This window comes from Natator depressus, chromosome 15 (genome assembly GCF_965152275.1).
Source record: "Natator depressus isolate rNatDep1 chromosome 15, rNatDep2.hap1, whole genome shotgun sequence".
Taxonomy (NCBI): domain Eukaryota; kingdom Metazoa; phylum Chordata; order Testudines; family Cheloniidae; genus Natator; species Natator depressus.
In genome coordinates, this window is record NC_134248.1 from 19677692 (window position 1) to 19691799 (window position 14108).

Below are 14108 nucleotides of genomic sequence, written 5' to 3' on the forward strand. Positions count from 1 at the left end.
AGAAAGACAGAACTCATGTGAGCGGCAGCCCTACCCCCGCAGCCAGGAGCAGGGCTCTCCAGCTCCCCAGGACCGAGCACTGCTCCCCCAGGCAAGCAGCAATTCCCCTACCACTCACTGCACTGGCTCGTCTGGCTGAAACCAATTCCCCAGTGCACACAGAACTGGGATCTGCAGCCCTGGGCCATCGAGATGGAGGGGTTCAATGGGACATGGATGTAGCTAGGAATGATGCAGAAGGTCACAGAGGCCTAAAGTTTGGCGGGTCCCTGCTCCCACCCCCCAAATCAGTCCTGCTGTGAACCCAGCCTTGTGCACAGGGGGTTTTCCAAGGCACAGGCTCTGCAAAGCTTTTCTGGACAAACGGCCGCTTTAAGACAGTGTTCTCTACAAAACGAATCCATGGCAGACACCTGCCCCCTCTCCCATTTTCTATGTGAGACTGTTACCAAGAGCCAAGGAGATGGGGAGCTAGATTCTGCTCTCCGTAGCACCTCTGGAAAGCCAGAGGAACTCCAGGGCAGGCGAAGCTATTACTCCAGTGTCACCGTGGTGTGTCAGAGCCTGTCTGGGCCCCCTGCATGGGAACAGCAAGATACTTGCTGAACAAAACACACTCAGGCTGACACGAGTGACTTCAGCACACAGGAACTCCGGACGTAGACTCTGAGTGGCCGGGGGTCACCGCTGCACCCTGAGGCAGTAACAGAAACCAAACAAAGGGGGTGAGGGGCTGGATGGTGAATGCCCAGATAGTGACTAGCCTGGCTGAGATCCTGTTTTAAGAAGAAAAAAGAAAAGGAGTACTTGTGGCACCTTAGAGACTAACCAGTTTATTTGAGCATGAGCTTTCGTGAGCTACAGCTCACTTGATCGGATGCATCCGATGAAGTGAGCTGTAGCTCACGAAAGCTCATGCTCAAATAAACTGGTTAGTCTCTAAGGTGCCACAAGTACTCCTTTTCTTTTTTCTTTTTACGAATACAGACTAACACGGCTGTTACTCTGAAACCTGTTTTAAGAAGGTGTATGGTGGGACCACAGGGAGTATGAAGAATTTAAAGAGTAATGAAGCCCTTGTACAATGATTGCTAGAGAGCAAGGAAAGGATTTGTGAACCGTATACAGATCAGCTGCTTTCCGTGACAGGGAAGCATGAATCTAATTTGCCTTTAGAAGAACTCCATATCAGACTGCTGGCACCATCCTTCTCAACTTCTCCCTATGTAACATGCCAGCCACATGTCTAAGCCCAATCAAGACTTCACCATGGTATCTGAGCACCCTTCGACTCCATAAAACAGACTTCACGTTAGCAATACAGTGCTGTGTGGCCAAGGGAAAGAGCCAGCTCCCTTCTTTCAAAGCATCACGGCAACAAACACAACTGATACAATTGTGCCACGAGAAACTTAACAAATCTTTGTGTTTCTGACAACACACCTGCCCCAGAGGAATTGGGATTAGAACCCTTGTCCTTCAGCTCCAAAAACATAGACCTCTACCACTTTCAAATTCCCTTTGCTAATAGTAGTAGATCCCTTAACCTCTCTGTGGTTCAATCACTAGAGGATGGCTCGCACACACACAAAACATTGCAAGGGATTTGCTTTAAATGCCAAGAGGGAAGGAATCTACGAGCCCATTATGACGGCAGCTTTGCAGAGGGTATCTAACTAAACACGAACAATACAGCACCCAGCCCACCCACACTGTGAGGAGGATGAAATCTCCCAGCATGAACCTCCTTGTGCTTTCAGACTTTTAACCCTACCTTTTGGGGGCTTTATCAGGAAGAGCCCACTGCATGATTCTGACCCGGGTCAGTAAATTGATGGAATTATCCCATTGCAGGGCACATCCTAAGTAACACATTTTGCCCACACTCCCCCAATCTGACAGCCCTACCAGCATTCAAGAAACTCTCCATAAAAAGGCCCTACCCAGGACAGCCTCTTGCTCATCCTCACAGGGAAAAAAAAAGTAATATCCTTGCGTGCTTCCAATGATCTCCCTGCTTCTAAGGAACAAAGCAGAATCCTAAAGACAGCACTTCAATTATCCAAGGGACCCTCCAAATATAACGAAGCCCCTGAGGCCATGCTGGGTTGCATCAGCTGCATAATCGTAATTCATGAACTCTGAGTGGATTTTACCAGCAGAGAGAAGGCTTCCGTGCCCCTGATACGCTGCCCAGAGCTGTCTTGCCTCATAGATTTATCTACTCCTCTGCCTATTCATTATTCAAGAGACACTTGTCAAAATTAAAATCCTGTGTTAGATCCTCCGCTGGTATAAAATCAGCGTATCCCCAGGGAAGTCAATGGATTTATGCTAATTTATGCCAGTTGAGCATCTGGCCCCATATATTTTAAAAACAACCTCTACCTGAGTTACTAGCAACATCTTCAATCATTAAAATTAAAGAATTTTAAAAGTGTAATTGACTTTTCACCCTGATGCTATTTCGATTACGGCTCCGCTCTTCCCCCAACTTAAGAGTGTGAAACTAGACTTGTCAATTTCATACTCTTTCCAGTGAGTTTCATGATCTAATTCTCCCAGTGTTGCTGCCAACATTGAAGAGAAATGCTTCATACATAAAATAAACGGTTTCATTTAATTAAAAACATCATGAAGAGATTTCGACACATAGTAGGCCAAATTCATTCCTGGTAGAAGTAAGTCATCTGAAGTCTAGGCAGTTACACCAAGACAGAATGTGGTTCATTGGGATTTGTTAGAAAGAAAGAAAGAAAATTCCCTTATTTCTCTTGTAGCGCCTTGTTTGAAATACATACAATAAAGCCTAGATTTTCACGAGTGACTAGCAATTTTGGGTACCCAACTTGAGAAAACGTAAAGGGCTCCAGTTCTCAGATGGTGGGTGCTCAGCACTTTCTGAAAATCCAAAATGAAATATAAGCTTTGGCCCAAATCCAAAAGGGTAACTTACGTTAAATCAATGGATGTTAGGGGCCAAAATACCTTTGTGGATCTGGGCCTTTGCCAGTTAGACAGCTCTTTAAATAAAAATGCCACACACATGCAAGCATAGGTGAGGGTTTGGATACTATGTCTACCACAGAAGAATGACATTCATCTTGTCCTTTTTCCTTAATAAGTAGCTCAGAATTTGCACTTTTCCTTTTTCTACAAAATCCCCCAGCACACCCTAAATTCCTTATTTATGTTCTAGTCCCGAATTAACATCTCATTAAGCTTCTTACCACACTGGTTTTACCCTTGGGCCACTTTTAACTCTTCTGGACCCACATTACACAGAGATTGGTAGTAACAAAGAATGCAAACAGGACACCAGTGGCCAGAATGAGCTCGACCTCAGCGGTTCCCAGGCTGGAAGAATTAGCACCTCTTGGGGAAAGCACCGCACACAAGTCTTCAAAGATTCTTGCTAGGAGCCTCTGCATTTCACACATCTACCCTGAGCAAGCAAACAAGCCTGTTCTGGAGCTGGACTCAGAATCTACACTCAAAAATCTAGTAGGTCCCCATGAGAGTGAGCCCTGTATGTAGAAATCACTCCTTTGGTTCCCCCCCTTCCCAATCTGAAAATCCCCATCCCCATGGTTGGTAACTAGCCAGGATTTGGTAGGGAAGGGGACATGTATTGGAGTCTCCACTCTGCCCACTTTTTCTGGCTTTAACTCCCTGCTGAAACCACAGCTGAAGGGAAGTATCCACCCCATGATCTGAGAAGACACCCATGCTTCAGGTGACTCTTCACAAGGACATTGGTGGCAGTTCTGCTTACTGCACAGTGGAGCGGTTCTCTGGCAGCTCTGGCAGAAGGGGGTGGTCGTCAGTTTTGGTTACTTCAGGCTTGGCTGTTGGGGACACAGAATCCCTGACTCCTAGGAATAAAGACAAGAAAGCATTAGAGGGCACACCACCCCCAGCAGCCAGACAGTGCATCCTCTAGAAGAGCTGTCTCTGCGAGCCACTGCTGATGAAGTGAAGCGTAAACCCACTCATGAACTAACCATATAGCTGCCAGATTCTGACTTTGTCTTCGTAAGGCAGGTCATACTTCAGGGGATCCCCCACCGGTCCCTGGTAATAGGGTCTCATGATAGACTCTAAGGCAGAGATGTGGGTCAAGCCGATGGCGTGGCCAAACTCATGGACTGCCACGGCAAACAGGTCCATCCCATGGGCATCTGAAAATAAAGTCATCATCAACATCAAAATAACACTACATGCTCATCACGCTCTCGGCGGTGGTGGGCATTCAGGTATCTACTTCAACATGCCCATGTGTGTCAGTGTGAGGGAGTGAGGTCGAATGATTGGAGCAGGAGACTAAGCGTCTACAGGAGATCAGCGGGCAGCTCCCTGGGAGAGGCAGTCTCTGATCAGACGGCCCGCAGTGGTCCACACATTTACAGACAGGAAGTGCCTTTGCTACAGCGTTGGCCCAAAGTACCTTCATTTAATTCCAACAGTGAGCGGCTGGGGATATCCACCAGCTGACGGATACCACACTGCCAGCACTGCCCTATCTGGCAGAGCCAGCGTCACTGCCAGCTGGATATCCCCACCCGCTGTACCTAGCGCGGCACTGCCCTGAAGCTCTGGGGCCCCTGGATAGATAAGGCCAATGTAAGGGCTTTGTTCAATACTGGGACAGGGACACTGGAGGGCCTCAGGTTCATTGTCCCGAGACACAGAGTCGCAGGCTCCACACGGGTTGCCTTTATTAGCAGCTGTATCGCAGCAGAGCCAGACAGGACACGGTTGTGGCTGATGGGGGCAGCAGGTGGTCCTGCCTGACTAGCGGTCTTGAAATCTCAGCTGTTTGCCCAGTTCCCCTTACGGAAAAGCACTAAAGGGTCCCGCAGGAGCTGCCCACACCACCACGGCTTGCAGCACAGCTGTCTGGGGTCTCAAGTGGCTTGGGAGGCTGTCAGTGCGTGTGTCCACAGGGCTGCCTTCATGACGCAGTCTGAGCATGGGCTGGGCAAGAGAAAGAGGCCGGTGAACAACCAATCGTTTGGAGTAAAGGGCTGGGTGCAAAAAAGCGTGCAAGGGGAAGAGAAGGGGGGAGCCTGCTGTAAGGCAGCTTTGGTGGGGAGGTTTGAAAATCAGGTTGCCATAGTAACATTTGCCGCAGGAGATGCAGCATTGAAAGGGGAATATGGTCAGCTTTGACATTCTTTGTAGCCAGGTCCTTTCTCCTGGGGGTCCTGATTTTTGAAGGTGGGGACAGAGAGGTGCAGGGTGAGAGAGAAATCAGATTCACCAAACAAAAAAACCCCCCAAAAAACAAAAACAAAAAAAGAGAGAGAGAGAAAATATTAGTCAATTTCAAGAAGGAAGATTAGGTCTAAATGAAATTATTAAACCCAGGCAGCAGACACCACTGGGACGTCGGCAGGAGAGGTGGCGTGACGAGAAAGTTAGCAGCTGATGACTGGAGCAGTCACATTCTGTCAAAATCCAACCAAGATGGAGCTTGTGAGATCTCCGGCCTGCCACGCCGGCCTGCACAGCTTTGCTTTTCAAAGCCTCTCTAGCTCCTGAAACTGGGCTGCTGGCTTGAAAGGCTGAAACTGCATGTTAAGTGGAACTTCTTATTGCCTTAAGGTAAATGCCTTAATCTGGTGGAGCTGGCGGTCCTTTTCTGTGGCTTCCTAAGGGCAGAGAGTATTATTTGTTTCTAAGCCACAGCTGGCGTTGCCCTGTCTTCTCTTATTGGGAGCAGGACAGCTGGTTATTGGACATTGAGAACAGCAGACTTCAGCCTAACCTGGCTCTGCACCACCAGCTCCATCCCCCAACTAGTGGGGGGGCTGTGGGGAGCTGATTGCCCTATAGTCAGGGGGATTGGGGCAGAATCCTTGGGACCTGAACTCTTCTATCTGAGGTGTGGCAAAGCAGCAGAGTCAGTGAAGGACCAAGGGTCTCATTCCCCACTGCCATGCATCTCGTGCCTTCATTGACACCTGTGAAAAGTAGGTGGGAAAGCAACCTTCTGACCTGGTAGCATTTTATGCCCATTTTGCACAAGTGCACATTGATGACAGTAGGTAGAGGAGATTCAGGTCCCTAGCGGAGCTAGGAGGGGAAGAGCAGGAGTAAACCTGAAGGCAAAGTCTGTCTGGGAGAGCAGGACTGGAAGGTAGAGCGGGGAAGTGAGTGGGCAAGGGCTATTTTTCAGTGGGCTCCTATTTATTCCTCATCCTTCCGCAGTGTAGGAGTGGTGCTGATGGGCTTTGCAAGCAGATCCCTACAGATCTCACTGGCTGGAAACAGGGCTTGAGTTGCAGCTGTGGAGGAAGAACCCGTGTGCTCTGGCTTTCCCCTTAGCTGGCCTCTGCACGCCAGCCCTGGTGCCACAGGACTCTCAGTTCTGCCACCGAAGCCTCCACAGAGCAGGGTTGAGGAGGCCTGTGAACTCAAAGGCAGCCCAACCAACCTCATCACTTACTAGTTCAGAGACTCCAGGGCAGGGAGCAGCAGGGGGGGGCCACACAGGGATTGTGGGAGTGGCAGATGGGAGCTCTGGGTTATGTAGGTGTGGCAAGTGAGGGATTATGGGGAGAAACGGGAAAACGTTACCACAGTTTCCTCCCTGACTTGGACAAAAATGTTACTGGCCTCTGGGGACATAAGGGAGCGAACAGAGGTCTCTGGGGCCCCAAGAGATGTGCACAGGACCCCAAAACCCAAAGGGTGGCCATAACAGAGACTGAGACATTTACAAAGGGAGAGGCTGGGAGTTCATGAGTTCTGCTCCAACTCTCGGACTCTGACGTACCTGATGATCGGAAGGTCCAATATTCGTCGTCATCAAAATGAGTGTCTCCTGAGGTATGATGGTCTCCAGGGAAGAAAGCATGTGCTACCGTGCCGCCAGGCCCATCAAAGGGATACCCATCATTGTGGTCTGCTTTGGAGAAGTCTATCTGTATGTCAGCGTTGTTACCCGCCACTTCGTGGAAATTCAACGGGGTGATGTCACTCCAGACCTTCAGGGCATAGTACATGAGGGCGCGGACCGTGTCATGGCCCAGGTGGGATTCTTTGGGGAAGGTGCGGACTCTGGGATAGAAAAGAGAAACCAAGGACATGAAAATAATCAGTATCAGTGGCGGTCCAGCTCTTTCATTCTGCCAATCACTTCATGATCCTCTCCAGGACTCATCCTCCTCTCAGTTCCCAAATCCTTGTTCTATTCTGCAAAGCACCAGAAAGGGCCCTGTAGATGACTGGTGGTCCATGGGGCATAGCTTGGCAATCACTGACATACACAGTACTGGAACGTCAGACCCGGGAAACTTTGTGTGAATTTGTGTCCCCCCCACCACTCCCGGCCCCCCCAGTAGATACATCCTATGGAAAATACAAGAATGAATGCTACTCTGCAAGGGGCAGTGTTTCACAGATCGCTCTCGGTAGAGCTGGTCAAACTCAACATTTCGGTTCTGCAGAGCATTTCAAAATTTCCTTTCATCCCAAATCAGAACAAAAGTGGAAATTCTGAAATTTCCTGCAAAACCAAAATAAAAAATAATTAGAATACAATGAATTTAACAAAATATAAAAGCTGAAATGATGAAGTTGAAACGAAACACTTTGATCTTATTGAAACAAGATGTCTGTATTTTCTGGGGTCAAATTTAATTTACATTGATACTTTGCGCAAAAGTTTCATTGAACCAGTATCGTCCAAGGGAAAATCATTCTGCTGGAAATGTTCTGACAAGTTCTGCCCTTCAATAATAATGGTGATTTTATCTCTAGGGTACCAGCACACCAACCAAGGCACCCAGGGAGCTGCCCAAACAATTAAAGCAGTCAGGGCAAGAAAGAAAAACAAACATTTAATATTCATAGAATCATAGATTTTTCAAGCCAGAAGGGATCATCATGATCCTCTAGCCTGAGCTCTTGTATAAACACAGCTCAAAGAATTGCACCCACTATTAAAACACAGGTAAGATTAAAATTCACCTCTAACAAAGATCCTGCCGTGATGGGCATGGTATAACTTATGAATAGAGAGATGATGTGTTTTCAGACTGTTGCTAATAGTGGGAAGAGGCTGACAGGGACAGCTACCGAGGGAGAGCAGGTTCCAAACCCTAGGGGCTGGGACGGTGAACAATTGATCACTCACCAATTTACAGTATGTTGGTGGAACCATGTAAAACTGGCGAGATTGTGTGAATTCCAGCTATTCCTTCATCCAGTTAGGAAAGGACACGGGGGTTTTCTTTTCTGCAGCAGACCATTGGCCTAGTTAGTCCCCTCTCACTTTCAATGGGAGTTGAATAAATAACTATGCGCAGACACACGTTATTAGAGATTAAAATGCCATAGTGATGGAGGTAGTGTAATCTCGTGGATAGGACATTAGATTGGGACTCAGGAGTACTGGGCTCCCTTCCTTGCTCTGCCACTAGCCTCCTTGGGCAAGTCATTTCCCCTCCCTGTACCTCAGTTTCCCCATCTGTAAAATACAGATAACAATACGGACTCCTTTGTAAAGCACTTTGAGAACTATGGATGAAAAGCCCAGTCTAAGAGCTAGGTTTACTCTTAGTTATTCCACCCCCTAAGTTAACAGCACCCAAACAAGCACCCTTTGATCTGACCCGTATCTTTTTAGCATGCAGCAGGCATATGTGAACCATCCTAGATCCTTTATTCATAGCCACCTTTATTTCCCATGGGGTTGTGTGTCAGGTTTTCAATTCAGTGCACAATCTGATTGCAGAAGTCGTGCTAATTGTCTGAATGTGATTAGACGGAGACTTTTGTCAAATATCAATGTGATGTTCCACAGTACTATCTGATCAAGCGCCAGTGAAAAGAAAACACTTCCCAAGCATGATTCAGCGGATAACTTCCCTCCTGCCATTCCCCCTCTGGCTGAGCTCACTCCTCAATTTATAGGCATCACCTGACCCGTCCCAGCTGGGTTTTAATAATCAAACAGAGCCAGTGGGTCCCAGACCCCTTGGCCCTTAAAGGGGCAGACCGCCCTGTTACACGTACACATACTGACCCAAGAACCTTACACATATCCCAGTTCTGCAAGCTGCTCCATGTAAGTCAGTGGGAATGTCAATGACAGTTCCTGAAGAACTTAACATCTAAAAGACGAGATGGGTGACATTTTCATAAATGCCTATATGCCTTAGGAGCCTAAGTATCATTTTCAAAAGCACCTAAGTCACTTAGGCTCTTTTGAAAAATTTGCCTGACAAACAGTAGGAGGAGAAACTGAGGCAGAGCGCAGTGAAGTGACTTGCTCATGGTCACACAGCAGGTTAGTAGCAGAACTAGAACCCCGGTCTCCTGATTCCCAGTCCAGTGCCCCTCTTCACTAACCACATGGCCCCTCTAATTATTAGGGTTAGTGATTCATTAACAATGTGATTTTCTTCATGAACTGGTGGGGATTCCTTGCGGAATGACAGTTTTATTATCCACTGCTACTTTTACAGCAGGGCAATCTTCTGGTTTCCTTTGCTACTGCTGTCATACAAAAAAAATATTGTATATTCTCATGGGGGTGAGGGGAATGAAAAGGGACCTTACAGACATGTGCCATTACACACCAATTTAAAACAAACCAGTCAGGGAATAGGTTTGCCTCCTCTAAACATGCTGTATTTTATTAGGATTCTTGCCGGTAACAGCCTCTTGACAGTCCTTCAAGCTGAAAGCTACCACACAGAAATGCCTTGTGATGTGTGACAGTAAAGTAAGCGTACAGGACAGGAGACAAGCGATGCTAAATACAAATGGGATACTACACCTGGGGACATGAGAAGCAAACTAAAATTTTAACCAAATGGAACAACAGCTGGGACAAATATCATTCCAACACTGTGAGCCTAGAGCTTATACAGTATAGCCAGGGCTAGGTCATTGTAAACTCTTACACTATTTCACTTTGGGCAATGCAGGTCAATCCCTTAGCTTCTGGATCCACAGGCTCCGGAACTAGGAGATTATCCATTTGTACTCAACTCTAAGAATCCAATTTAAAAATTCATTTGCCATGACTTAATTAATTTTGAATGGGCTCTGTGGTGTAAATATTCATCCCTTCATTCAGCTGATGGCTTGCTTTCCCTCTCATTATCCGTTTGCCAGGCTTTCTTCCTCTGTCACAATCAGCACAAGATCTGAGTTCGCCTCCTGCCTTACAACTATGTAGCATCCTAATGCGCATGTCAGGCAACTCCTATCATACCTATTCATATGGGGGATACATCATGGAAACTGCCAGGACCTCCACTGAAGAATTACAACCCCTAGCTGACATATCTGTATCAGCAAAAAAAACCCCCAAACCCCTGTAGACACAACTATGCTAATAGACGAGTGCTTCCGTTGGCATAGGGAAAGTCATTCGGGGAGACGGTACAGCCATGCTGGCAGAGGAGTTCTCTCTGCCAGCGTATGCAGGATCTCCACTAGGGAGCCCTGCTGGCACCGCTATACCAGCCAAGGCTACGCAGTGTAGACAAGCTCTTGTAGGCACGGTCATCTGCATTTATTCACTAGTACGTTGTTGATTCAACTGAATAACCCTGAAGGGGCTCTGACCTATCTCCAACCCTCCTTAGAAATGGGTACTGGGGGTGGGGAGAGATTAGAGACAATGATCCAAGGACAATATAAGATGAGGAGGCTAGATTGGGGAAGTCATGCAGAGGGGCTGTAGCCGCTTCCATCTGCAGCCCACATGCCTCCAGGATGACAAGGTATGTCAACTGACGGGGACAGGTTCAATGCCCATTCACCAAGATTTTCGGAAGCAACCAGGCATTTAGGGATGCCTCACTTGAGACCAATGAAAGGGCCCGATTTTCAGAGGTTGGGTACTCAGCACTGTGGCACAATCAGGCTTCTTTAGGGTGTTTCAAGTTGGATACCCCAAATCACTAGTCACTTTTATAGGTCTTGGCTATGCTGCGTTTCTCACCTCTCTGATGATACTGTCAGCTCACACCAAGTTGCTGTGGTGGCAGCCAGCGTGCTGCAGACACGTCCACTCAGAGCCAGCCTGACACAACAAACTCACTTCACAAGGATCAGCAGACAGTCCTCTCAGTCTAAAGACTGCTAAGAGCTACTAGCATGGACCAGAATCGAACCAGCGACCTACAGCTGAAGAGCGCCACAGCCCATTACAAAATCACCACAGCTAGCCCATCCCTTAGTCATTCCATTTCTAAGTCAGTTAATAAACAGATCCAAATGTGACTGACATTTCTGCCTGAGCTCAGAAGGTGTCAATTCTAATAATTATTCTGGTGTCTGGGTTCTTTTTTTCATATGAAGGCAAAAGGGAAAAAGTATTAGTGTGGTATGAAAAATCAATTCCTGTTTAATGAAACACTCCTTCATGTTGGGCAACTCCGAAGCTAGAGAGAAATAAATTAAATGTTCATAACCACCAAACATAACAGACTATGGATTGCCTGATAAACAAGCATTGATTCTGGGTGGGTTGGGTTTTTTTTGTAAATTGAGAATGTATATGCTCATAGTCTGAGACTAGAAAATGACTCTTTCCCAGCTGCCCAGAGGTCATGCTCGGTAGAGCGTACAATGCCCCAGGAGTTCTGGATCTTAGCAAGAGCAGCACGACAAGCCACATTCGTTCCCCTGTGGTCTACCTGGTCGTTGGCTGGGCGATCTGCGTTCAGAGAGGTAAACACAATGTATTTCACAACGGTGCAGCAAACTACTGCTATCAATATTTTGCGCTTCCATAGCGCTTTTCAACCCAGGATCTCACAGCCCTTCACAAAGGTTAGTGATTTCAGCCTCGCATCATCCCTGGGTCACTTTTGTTATTTTCTTTTTAATACAAACAGATGACCAGAAAGCACCCTCCGGCTCCAGGACGAGCAGCAGCAGGGGAGATAACTGATTCTAGGGAAAAGATGCTGGTAAAATAAAACGTCACAGCCTCTTTCCCAGGCAAGCCATCTTGCATTCATCCTGAGAAAGGAGCAGCTGTGCTGGATGAAACCAAGAGAGATTTGGGTTTGTACTTGAACTACAGGTCTTTGAAAACCCTGTCCCAGCATTCACTCACTGCCATCCCACAGACCAGACTAGCATGCCACAGGAGCTGATCTTTCTCCTTGTAAGTTACAGCACCTGCAGCAGAAGTCCCATCCATGGGAGGCGCTTACTCTCTGCTCTGCGGGGTTCAGACCGTGCAGCGATAGGCTGCGTAGGGGCTGCCCATGGCATGCGATGTCTAGAATGCACTGCAGCCTCTGAGCACTCACTCCAGCTTGCGGGCATCTGCCTCACCTTTCTCTTTGGTACTTCAGAGCAGCTGGCTTACACATCTGCACGTCCCTTGGAAAGTGCCCCACTGCGGCTGCAGCAAAATCAGCAGCTGTTCAGCGCTTGCTCAAACCTTGGCCAGCGACGCCAGGATGAGAAAACAAGGAAGACTCAGGAGAGCAAGTAGCACGTTAATGGACCGTGCTGCTGGGCTTGTAGCGGTTTCCTTTGATTGTGCCTCTGGCCCAGCAGAGAGAGGAGATTTTGAATTAAGTGCATTAAAGGAGACCAGCACGGTTAGAGAGAAAAGAAGAGACGCAACAGCTACTATTGATGGAGACATGAGCCGGGGGGAGGAGGGGCAGGTGTGTGAGAGAGACAGTGGGGGTGGGGCTTTTACCTGGCAGACTCCTCCTTTGGGCAGAACATCACAAGCCAGGCCTTGTTTACTTCCAGTGCCTGCTTCTCTTTCTTTTACTCCTGCACCAAACTGATACAGACCCTGCCGGGCCAGCCCTGCTCCAGGTTCCAGTCTCGCTCACACTTGTTCTATTTCCCATTGGATGGCATCGCTTCCCTCCTCCCCCATTATGTCCTGCTTCCTGGGCAAGTCTATGATGTTTTAGGGTGCCCCCTGTTCCTGGCACAGCCCCTTCATGCAATGAGCTGCCTCCCTCTCCTCCTTTCACACCTCTCCCAGAAAGTCATTTCTCTCAGCTGGCTTTCCACCCCTCGTCTCTGCTCGGTGCATGCAAGTCACCAGTTACATGCCTAAATGGCCATCTGCACGTGCAACCGGGTGAGCCTGTGCAGGCTATGCGCTCTGGTGTGTGCACTCAATTGCATGCAAAGAATTCTGAACTATGGGGCTCCACAAGTCCCAGACTCCCATTTGCTAGCAGCAACCGGGGCAGATACCGTTAGAGGTGAAAGGTCACGGCGATATCCTGAAGACGAGAATCCTATTTCATTTTGAATTTTAAGAGTGAACACCCCGTTCCCCCAGCTCTCCCCCCTAAATAACAGGCTCCCAAATCCTGGCAAAACTGTCTCTTTTCATACATTTAGCACGGATTAGACTGGCTGCTCCCCATGGCTTAGCCCTTGCCCCTGTGCAGAGCACCACGGAGCAGCGTGAAGACTTGGGGCTTTTGATTTCCACCAGTTTAATCATCTCTCAGAAAAAGAAGCCCACAAGCGCCACCTCTTTCCGCTCCTGTTTGAGCGGAAAGTGATCAAAGCCTAACCCAGCCCTTCCTAAGATGTTTGTTTAGTTGGTGTTGGTCCTGCTTTGAGCAGAGGATTGGACTAGATGACCTCCTGAGGTCTCTTCCAACCCTAATATTCTATGATTCGGCACAAACTCTGGTTACCCAGGGGGGCTCTTTGCGTTTTTCTCACTGTGACGTGTCCCCTGCTTTACTATTGATGTCATAGCTCTGGCTCAGAGGCATCCTGATTGCAAGGCTTTGATGATGCAGAGCCTGGGACTTCTCCTTACGTAAAGATCGGATAAGTTCAGCACAGGGGTGACATTTCAGCTACTGTGGGATAAAGCCTGGTAAATTTATAGATCTGGGCTTTGGCAGCTTTTCTTTGCTGTCAGGTGCCCTATATTTAAAGAGGAAGAAGCAACAGATAGTGTGTTTCTGGGTGATTACTGCTCTCCTTGGGTGTCCCCCTGGAACAGGAAGCCAAAGCTGAGCAGAATCATAGAAATGCAGGGCTGGAAGGGACCTCAAGAGGCCATCAAGTCCAGCCCCCTGCGCTGAGGCAGGACCAAGCAAACTTGACCATCCCTGACTGGTGTTTGTCCGACC

At 48.0% G+C, this 14108-nt stretch overlaps 2 protein-coding genes across 3 annotated transcripts in view; both read right to left on the bottom strand.

Moving 5' to 3' along the window:
• Positions 1 to 14108, bottom strand: part of MMP17 (matrix metallopeptidase 17) — a 104790-nt gene that overhangs the window by 15083 nt on the left and 75599 nt on the right. For both annotated transcript variants that reach the window (XM_074972602.1, XM_074972601.1), the window contains exons 4-6: positions 6782 to 7065; positions 4005 to 4181; positions 3776 to 3875 (exon numbers count right to left, since the gene is read on the bottom strand). In XM_074972602.1, coding sequence (XP_074828703.1) covers positions 3776 to 3875; positions 4005 to 4181; positions 6782 to 7065 — 561 coding nt within the window. The remainder of the gene's footprint in view (positions 1 to 3775; positions 3876 to 4004; positions 4182 to 6781; positions 7066 to 14108) is intronic.
• Positions 1777 to 14108, bottom strand: part of SFSWAP (splicing factor SWAP) — a 253473-nt gene continuing 241141 nt past the window's right edge. Inside the window, exon 18 of the mRNA XM_074972596.1 lies at positions 1777 to 1787. The gene's annotated coding sequence lies outside the window, so the exon portion shown is untranslated. The remainder of the gene's footprint in view (positions 1788 to 14108) is intronic.